The sequence below is a fragment of the Parasteatoda tepidariorum genome, chromosome 3 (genome assembly GCF_982258835.1).
Source record: "Parasteatoda tepidariorum strain Cologne lab strain chromosome 3, Ptep-v5.0, whole genome shotgun sequence".
Classification (NCBI taxonomy): Eukaryota; Metazoa; Arthropoda; class Arachnida; order Araneae; family Theridiidae; genus Parasteatoda; species Parasteatoda tepidariorum.
Window position 1 is genome coordinate 113,949,283 of NC_141757.1, and position 10,923 is coordinate 113,960,205.

Here is a 10,923-nt window from a genome sequence, read left to right on the forward strand (position 1 = left end):
AAAAATAGTTTATTCTAAAGAAATACTTTTAATTATATCAATCCTGCTACATATGAATGACTGATTTATGAACATACAAGAATAATAATTACTTATAATTTTTATATTTTTATTCAACTGTATTCTTCAGTAACGTTATTACAAAGTAATTATGATTGCAAATCCTGTCAATTTGAACACTGTTGATTTGAATTAAGAAGCAAGTCGTAAACAATTATATTGCATGCATCTTAATTTTTTTTTTTCTGTCAGGACACTTAATAAAATGAAAGATATGTTTCAGAAGCCGTTTCTTATTATTGATTTATTTTAAAAGCTAATACTCTTAAATTTACTAAAATATAACTCTGAACCGTTTAGTATTAATTTCTTAATTTAAGAAATAAATTTAAAGATAACACAATCATAATATTAGATTTCATAAACCATTTTGCATTAAATAAAATTAATAAATCGCTGTACTTATACAAAAATTAAACGGATGAGATAATTTGAATATTCGGCACTTATCAAAAGAGTCTTCCTCTCTTATTTAAAATGTCGAAAGAATAGAAAAAAAGGAAGAAAGAACGAAATAAATAAAAGAAAGAAAAAAATTAAAGTATAATTTATTACTCCTCTACTTGAAAATCGCCAATAAGGTGCTAAACTTTTATTTTCGGAAAACTTATATTTCATGTAAATGTTCTAATTTGTCAACAATTCCCCTCCTTTGCCGCATGAGTGATTTTGAATACTCAACTGCGAGAAAACGATGACCCCTCCTCAACCCCTCACAGGAAGATAGTTTTGGACGAGTTCAATCATAGAAACTGCTTTCAGAAAACTCCCGTAATGAAGGGACACAAATTCTAGGACTCGATCGGAATCAGAGGGTTAATACACACATCTGTAACAGTATCCGAAATCGGAAGTCATCAGTTGCAAGTTTGTTGATAATAGAAATTAAAAATTATTGAAGAATTTTTCTTCAAATGTTTGGCGTGTTGTATGGCCTGAAAGATTTACTAATATTCTGGAGATCTTTTTCAAGTTCTTCGGCCTTTTCCTTAGGGAAATTTTGTTTCTTATTTGCTGCTAAAAAATGGCGTCTGATTCAGTCAATGACTTTGATGGAACTAAATGAAAACGTGATAAATTAATGTCCGATATTTACAGGCTCCCGCTAGACGGCGTACTCGAGCGTTGCGATCGCGAATAGCATGGATTAGCCATATGATGCTCACTACGTGCTCTTGCGCGCCGAATCCAATCAATTAAAAATCAAAACTGTTGCCAGCGCGAGAAAAGAAATATCATCGGTTTTATTGATACATACATACATACGTACGTATTAGCGTTTTATATAATATAGATTATGATAACTAAAGTAAGATACGAAATGTTTGAGTTCTATTCTTTCAATATTTCTTGCAAAAACTGCATCAATGGTAGTTACCCCTTTGGTTGTTGAATCATTCCTACCATTTATCATTTCCAACCCAAATTTGTCTTTAAGGAAGGTTAATAATGTTTCAGCTTCAGGTAACGAGAAATTCACATTAAAATCTCCTGCAAGGATCACAGGCCGCTCACAATAATCGATTTCTTCACCAGTAACGTCTGCTAGAGCTTGTGAACCTGCAGTGGATAGTGGCAATAAAGATTTTGCAATAAATAATTTAATATCCCTCATGGCTGCATTTGGTGAAATATAAATGGCAAATAGAAAAGAAAAAACCTAACAATCAATTGATATTCACAAGAGACGTACCTTGACATAACCTTAAATCCGTCGCATTGTCCATGGGATTGTTTTCACTCATTTTTTACAATTGTTATCCACTAAGTTTGAAAAAAATACTGCCCTATTAAATTATACTAGGAGGCTCCGCCCCCTGTTCGCTAACGCTCTCCAACCCCCGAGAATTGCTACGCAATCCTATGTGGTTCAAGCCGTGAACCATGGCTCGCTGCGCTCGCTCGCCAATGAACACAATGTTCTAGCACAAAGACATAGTATATTATCATCAAAGACATAGTATTTTATCATCAAAGACATAGTATTGTACTTATGTAGAAGAATTCTATCAATGTTCTTATTGGCTTTTAAAAAAGTATATTAGCTATTTAGATTGTACATGGTGAAAAAATCAAAGCATTAGCTAAATGAGAAACATATTAGCAAAATAAATTATCAAATATTGCAGTTACTCACCTAAATTCAACTAAATGTGTACAATAAATTAGTTAATGCTAGAAATTCTGAAAGTTTTAGAAATTTTTTTTATTATTTAAGAATATAAACTTTAAACCCTAACTTTTCCTTGTGAGATAATAACCCTCAAAAAATCTTTCATTTTCAAGAACACAAAAATTTGTTTTATCGCCAAATGAAACATTTTTTGGTGATCAGCATTATTGAAATCAATTTCTATATTAATTAACATTTGTGATAAAATACATAACATTTTAGAACAAAATAAGGATGTTTTACATACAATAATTTAAATTGCATGGCTGTTAGAATTACCCCAGAAATACCACGTAGAGGTCGCCATGCTGCATTTCTAATCGGGGAGATTTGATTTTGGCAGTTCCCCTTGCCTACTGCCAATAGAAGTTTCAATTAAATTTTTTTCCAAAAAACATTTTTTTCTGCAAAGCTCTAAGAAATTAACACTAAGCATTTAGAATTTCTTTGAAAACACAATTATAGATTTGGCATCTTGGAGCAATTACTGAAAGGCTGTCAAATGACTTAACTCTTGACAGGCCAACATAAAGTTGTCCATGACTAAAAACTTGTCTTGTTGTAGGCAATAATAAACTGATTTTCTCAAAAGTCTGACCTTGTGACTTATTTATAGTCATGGAGAAGGCCAGCCTAATTAATTCCTAATTGAGTTTAAATTAAATATTATGTTTTTAGGGCATGAATCTGAGTTGAACAACCTGATAATGCTCACTCTGGTTATTGTTTCCGTTTTTAAAAGCGCTATATGTTGAGCCAGTTTAAATGAAATATTATCATGTTTTTAGGGCATGAATCTGAATTGAACAACCTGATAATGCTCACTCTGGCTATTGTTTCCGTTTTTAAAAGCGCTATATGTTGAGCCACCTCATGTGACATTTGCCATGTGACATTTTTAGCAGCAATCATTGGTCAATTTTCTAACGTTGCCATTCGGGGAGATGTAATGAGGCTTTTTTTGGTGCCGTGTAAGAGAAATATATATATATAGATGTGTATTAAATCAAACTAAAATATTTATAGAAAAACAATACTTTTAATATTTTTATGCTAGTGAGAACCAAAATAATATGGAAATGAATGAGGGAAAACTGGATCCTACCACGTGATTTCCCGGCCAATAAAAATGCAGCGTTAAACGTTTAACGCAACCTTGTTGGAAGTCGCATAAGAAGAATCACTTCAATAATGAAAGAGACAATGAAATGGAGGAATTAGAATACGAAGCACCAAAAAGAACAATTCGAAATCCTCCAATCAACTAATAAGACAAGGATATACTGTTGAAAGCGTATCAAGAATGACTAGGAGATATAAAGGTGAAATAACAGAACTAAAAATGGTCCTAGTTAACCTGAAAAGAGTGAGAAACTTCAAAGAAATATCCAGTCTCACCTATCTGGAAAACTTAATAATTAAAGTTGAAAATTATAAGATGAGACCTGGCCCGGCACAATGCCACCGTTGCCCGGTGTTTTACCACTCTGCTGCCCTATGTAAATTACCACCGAAATATGTAAATTGTGCGGGGGATCACCTGACTTCACAATGCTCAAAGACAAAATATCAAAGCCCTAAATGCTGCAATTGTGGTCTTGACCACCCGGCAAATTATCGCGGCTGTATAAAATAAGCAAATCAAAAGCGAAGGCCAAACAAGCCACCAATAAGAACCTTTCAAAATAAAAATTATGCGGATGCATTGAAAAATCAACAAAACTCAGATGTGCGCAGAACCGTAAATGAAGCCACTGAAATTTTCAATAAGCTTAACGACATAGTAAGTGTGCTCAACGGACTGAACGCTATACCACTACTACAAAAAACCAGTATAAATGATCGGAAACGAGGAATTCAAACAATACAATCATGATCTGTAAACCCTTTAAAATCATGCTGTGGAACGCAGCCAACTTAAATACCAAGTTTACTGAATTTGCCAACTTTCTTTTTCAAAATGATATAGATATTGCTCTTATCACCGAAACGCATGCGAATGCATGTAATAAACTTACTGTTGTTAACTATAATACTTATAAAACAGATAGAATATACAGTAAAGGAGGTGGCACGGCAATTTTTGCCAAAAAGAGCCTAAGCACCAACCTTTATAGTAATCAGAAATGTGTTGGCTTTGAAGAGACTTCAATACTACTTCATAACAACAGAAAAGACTCTATCAAAATTACTGCCTTTTATAATAAGCCGCACCATATCATCACGAAGGAAACACTAAAAGATCTCTGCCCAGATAACTATAAATGCATTATTGGTGGCGATTTTAATTCGAAAACTACAACTTGGGGCTGTAGAGTAAATAATAAAGCTGGCAAAATACTCTACAATCATATTAGGGACTTAAATCTAACAGTAGTGGCCCCATTGGAACCTATTTATTTTTCTCTCATCCCAAATAAACAGCCAGACTTACTAGACTATTTTATTGTAAATCACAGCCTACCTATGGGATGCTACACGTTAACGGAGCTCTCAAGTGATCATGTCCCTGTAGTCGCACTTATCGGTGAGACAATACAGGATACTCCAAAATTCACAAAGAAAACGAACTGGGACCTGTATAGAAATATACTTACGACAAAGGATAACAACCCAGAACTAAGATCAAATGAAGAGATTAACGACGTCATAAATAAACTCACGAATGACCTTCAGCTAGCCTTCAATGATGTTACAAAAACTAGCATAAATAAAGACAATTATATGAGGCTACCTCAAGAAATTAGAGATAAAACTTATATCAGAAAGAACTGGCAGAAAAATAAAAATCCAAATGACAAAGCCGAACTCAATAAACTGACTAAGGAAATTAAGAAAAAATGTCAAATCCATAGAGAGCAAAACTGGCAGGACAAAGTCGCCAGCTTATGCACAGAAGATCAATCTATATGGCGAAAGGGAAAAAGCCTAAAAACAACTAAAACTGTAAACAAGCCTATGTTACACAATAACATAAATGTGTATAAAGATGAAGAAAAACTGAACATTTTTGCAGACTCTATTGAATCACGATTCCAAATCAATAACGAACCCTCGGATGTTGATGAAGATAGAATTACATTTAGTATCTACAACAACTTCTTTAATTATCATAGTAATTATGTTAACACTATTGAAGAAATAGATAAGACTGACATCATTAACATCATTAGAAAGTTAAATAACAGAAAAGCACCCGGTGAGGATAATATTAACAATATCATGGCAAAATACCTAACAGATAACAAACTGCAGGAATTAACCAGCATTTAAAATGCATGTATTAGAAACAAAATTTTCCCACATATATGGAAAAATGCAATAATAATCTTTTCCCTAAGCTGGGCAAGGACTCGAGAATAGCCTCAAATCACGCCAATAAGCAAAATATTTGAAATGTGGCCAATAAGCTTATTGCCGACATTTGGCAAAATATTTGAAAGGCTTCTATTAAATAGACAACAACCTCACTTAAACTTTATACCAAAACAACAGTACGGCTTCCGAAAAAACCTTTCAACGACGAAGCAGTTAACCAGATTAATTAATTTCATAAGTGATGGAATTCATAAGAAAGAAACTACAGCCCTGCTTATGTTGGGCGTGGCGAAAGCCTTCGACCGCGTCTGGCATACAGGGCTAATCACCAAGCTAATTAAAAATAAGCCTACACCAGACTTAATTCAGATTATCAACTCTTATCTCAGCAATAGAAATTTTCAAGTTAAACCTAACAATAAACTATCAGATAAAAGACAAATTAGAGCCGGAGTCCCACAAGGGTGTATACTCGGACCGGTACTCATGATTTCCCGGTTGAAGAAGGAAATAAAAATTATCTAATTGCATTCTACGCTGACGATACAGCACTAGCTACAAGATCAGTAAACCCAAATCACGGGGTGAAAAAGCTAAATGACTATATCCCAGCCATTGAAGACTGGTGTGCTTGTAATAAAATCTCTATCAATACAGATAAATCTCAGCTACTAGTGATCAGAAGAAAAAAGAAAAATAAACAAATTACGGATAATGTCATTCTATTCAACAATACTATTCCAAGAGTCACAAAAGCAGACTACCTTGGAGTAACACTAAACTGTAGGCTAACAATGGAATAACCATATAGAGAAAGTTTGGAACAGAGCCATGGCAGCCTACTCAAGCTTAAGACCGATATTGAACCACAACTCTAAATTGCCCTTAAACCTCAAAAGGCTCTTATACATTACACACATAAGGCCAATCATTACACATGCAAGCCCCGCTTGGAATTGCATCACTGCTACCCAAATTAAAAGAATAAATGCAGTACAAAATAAAATCATTAGAGGAATGACTGGGGCTCCGCTCTACATCAAGAACGAAGCTCTGAGAAGAGATCTAAAATTAGACACAGTACATGAATTTATCTGCCAAATAAATGCAAGTTTCTATGGAAACGCCTTAAAATCAAGTACAGCAGATTTTAGCAGGACCGTGGATAAAAAGTTAATACCAGAAGCTAGAAATCATAACCCGATTATAAACTTCTTTCTCTCGGATAGTATCCTTTCAAGCAAATTTAATAAGACAAACAGATAGCCCCCCCCTATCCGTTTCAAAACATTTCATTACACAAACAAACACAGTCATAACACTAGGCCTACGGCGAACCCGGTGCAGGAGCAACCCTGTAGGGTCCGATCCGGGCAAGCTGCAGGTCTATTAACCTCAGTACGATGAGTAACCCGGCACGAGCGGTCGAGCACCGGGACGACCGGGTCATCGTTTTAGCAGAGATACACAATTTGTAAATAATGTAAATATATATACTTTTCAGATTTCACTGTATATAATTCTGTACATATTATATTTTTCATTTGTTATTGACTCAAGGGACTTCCCCCGTAATTATCAGACTATGAATTACCTTCAGCTTTTAACTTAGATTTGACTGTAATTTAACAGAGGCTTCACAGCCAACACTGGAATCTTTTTCTTGCCAAGCCATTCAGTCTCAACTTTTATATCATATCATCAGATGAAGAAGTGAGATTCCCGTTTCGCGGGCAGGTACTCTGCTACAATTTATATCAAGTCAAGAGATTCAGAATATTTATTACTGAAACCATGCAGTTCTTAATTCTTAGCGAAGCTTTGAGCCAAACGTAGGCGTTATTTTCAATTTTCAATAGTGAAAAATATTTATTATACGAAGTTGTCGTATAAAGTAAAGCTAATTAAGTTGAAGCAATCATAGAGCTAAAGGAATTTACTCTAACGAGGATGAGAGTAAGAGCTCAGTATTTTCGACTTAAGCGAGCTTTATCGAAATTGGTCTTTTATCGTAGGAGAGGAAAACTAGTAGAAAGCCCATATCAAAACATCGAAACAGAATTCCCATACTTATATGCTTTATTTATTTAAGCATTCTTTTGACAGGGGTCATTAACTCATTCACCTAAGCTATAAATATATAGGATACATGTCGAGTCATAGTCATGAAAATTTAATAGGACATCTGAGGTCTCACATGGACTCTTTTTGGACCTATTCATCATATTATACGGATGATTGGGGATAGAGCAGGAAGTAGTTTGAATTAGTTTTCGTAGAATGTTCTAATGTTGACAGTGACCTTCCTCGTGCTTGAAACAATCTGCATAGGAAATTTCATCGTTTTCTGTCAAATGTTTTAGGAGTCTATAAAAGACATGCATTCACACACATTACATTCATTTTTATATATAGATTACTAGCTGTACCCGTTCACACGTTGCTGTGATTTATGATCAAATGTATACAATACATCAAAATGGAAATTAATAATAAAATTATCCCTACATATATGTCATTTGAATATAATGAAACGTAGATATACATAGTTGATGGTAGAATAAACATGTTTCTTCACTTGTGATATTAAGCAATATTGCAAACGATATCATCATGAAATGAATGATATTTGGTGATTGATGGTGAACTTTATCTTAGTAGTGCTTGTAAATATACAACATTTTTTGTTTTCCTATCTGGTGCAAGAACAAATAAATTTGATGGTTTTCCAACTCGTGAACACGCAACGTACAGCTGTCCATGTGAGAAGCATGGATTTTTCAAATTTAATCCACATACTTGCAATGATTGTCCCTGTGCTTTGTTAATGGTCATTGCAAAGGCTAGTCGTACTGGAAACTGTAGACGTTTGAATTCAAATATAGTATTCGTTGGTATCATGGGAATGCGTGGTATTAGTTCATGTTCTCCTTAGTGTTTTCCATTTAAAATGGTTGCCTCAATTATGTTATTCATTAATTTTTTTACTGATAGCCTAGTCCCATTGCATAGTCGCGGGGGATTTATATTTCGTAGAAGGATGATTGGGGAACCAATTTTCAAAGATAAAATATGCTGTGGCATTCCTGGTAGATCCAATGAATTTAAAAATTCTATTGGATAATTAACTGATTCATCTTGATTGGCAACAGTATCTATGGATTTATATGTTGTTTCTTCATCAGGTATTTCATTTTGAATTTTACAGTTTATTAAATTCACATAAATGTTTTTGGCTGCCAATATAGCACGCTCACTAACCCATTGATTATTTTTATAATTCTGCGATAAATTTGGAAAAACTTTTGCAATCAATTCATCAGTGGATTTTACAATGTGACAAAAGTTTTCTGGTAATGTAATACAGTGTGTGGATTGGTCCATTTCTATTTTACCATTCCCAATATCTAACAATTGTTTTGTAAATCGTTCAGAAGATTCATCTTGTTGTAATTGAATACGCATATTGGTCTTTAAAGATATTTTCTCCACATACCGCCATAACACTGATGATTTGAGACATGCATTCAATTCATCTGCTGGTGTTGAACGGGATATAACTGGTAGAGTTTGTCTAAAATCACCAGCTAGCAAAATGAGTACACCACCAAAGAGCTGCTCCTTTCCTCTCAAATCTTTTAATGTGCGATTGAGTGCTTCTAATGATTTCTTGTGTGCCATGGTGCATTCATCCCATATTATAAGCTGACATGATCTTAGTACTTTTCCCATCCCAGAATCTTTGCTAATATTACATGTTGGAGTTTCAATTACCTGCACATTTAATGGCAATTTCAATGCTGAATGTGCTGTCCGACCACCGTCCAAAAGAGTTGCTGCAATACCAGATGATGCAATAGCAATTGCAATATTATTTTGTGATCTTATAGTTGCCAGAATAATTGAAACAAGAAAAGTTTTGCCAGTACCTGCAGGTGCATCTAAGAAATATAAGCCACAACTCTTGTTAGATATTGCATTTATAATTGTGTCATATGCTGTTCGTTGTTCAAATACCAATTTCGGAAGATTAATTCGAACAAATGTTTGTAATTCATTAACATCGAAGTGCGTTTCTCGTTGTATATCACGATCGAAAATGTCATTACCAGATCTATTTGGAGCAATCATTCCCAATTCTGTCAGTGATTTGTTGGCTATTGTCAAACATGCATTCTCAATTAAAATCAATGCTTCATTGTATATATTTGATGTAAATTGAATGTTGGGATTAGCATTTATTCTACGTATGCGATGTAAAATGTCTTCACTCATATAGTCTTTATATTTTTCCCAAAGATCCTTTGGATTAGCCAAAAAACATGTAGTTAGTATGATGGAAAATAGTGTACGTATCTGTGGTGGTTGAACTGTATTAGAAGCATCAGCGAGTGAAATATCCCAATGAGCATCGTTTTCTAAGAGACTTAATTTCTGGCAAGCCTCACGAAATGTAGCACACACATGGCCATTGACTGTTTTTAATTCTTGGAAAGATGTTGGTCCCCGAACATTGATTAATAATAATCTCAGGTAAAAGCATTCTGCGTTATTTGGATGTACAGTGTACAGACGACCCAATGCATCTGTGGAATATAAATTTAGATGATCTTGTACTGCTCTACCTTGTTTACGACGCTGAAATTTTCTTGATGATGTATTCCACGTAAAATAAGTTGGTACTTCAGAGTACAGTAGCGTTCTTGCGAAGGTATCATTTCTACATAATGCGAAAAATTCAGTTAATGTTGTTGGCGTTGGTGACATTGCTCTTGCACGTACATTTTCTGATGTAAAATACACACGCTGTCCATTTTCAAGATGTACTGCTAAATGAACAACGGTTGGATATCGCTCATGAATGGAAATTGATAAAATACGCCACAGCCTTATTTCTACTTATGTAGTGTCCCAGTTGATATTGGGTGACTTCATCGTTAGAAGCAGTTGTATTTTCCACTGCATACACTGCCATATCGCTTCCTTTGTTCACATATTTGCAAATATATTTTATAGCTTTCACTGAATTACAGTACTCAAACTTTATGTGTGCGTTATACGTTTTTAGCAGTAATGGAGAATATGAAACTACCCAACGATTATCAACATCAATAGTATTGTTGAGTACTTTTAGTTTAATGGATTTTCCACCATCTTCGGTAGATCGTCGTCGATAGAGTGGATATCCATCATTGCCTGAAATACTTTCACCAAGTAAGTCTCTAGGATACCGCTTTGAGCACTTTCCATCTGACATGCATGGTGAATTATTATTTCGGGAGCCACATGAACCGTGAATCATATTTTTTGAGACAATATCGTGCAAGTCTTTATTAATTTCTATGTCTGGTATTTCTGCAGAGATGATTTCA

General features: G+C 34.4%; 1 protein-coding gene across 1 annotated transcript; it reads right to left on the bottom strand.

Annotated features, from left to right (window-relative positions):
* Positions 1 to 8,482: 8,482 nt before the first annotated feature.
* On the bottom strand, positions 8,483 to 10,318 carry LOC147814196 (uncharacterized). Its single transcript, XM_087160260.1, has one exon. It carries the CDS (start codon positions 10,316 to 10,318, stop codon positions 8,483 to 8,485), a length of 1,836 nt encoding a protein of 611 aa, XP_087016386.1.
* Positions 10,319 to 10,923: the final 605 nt, after the last annotated feature.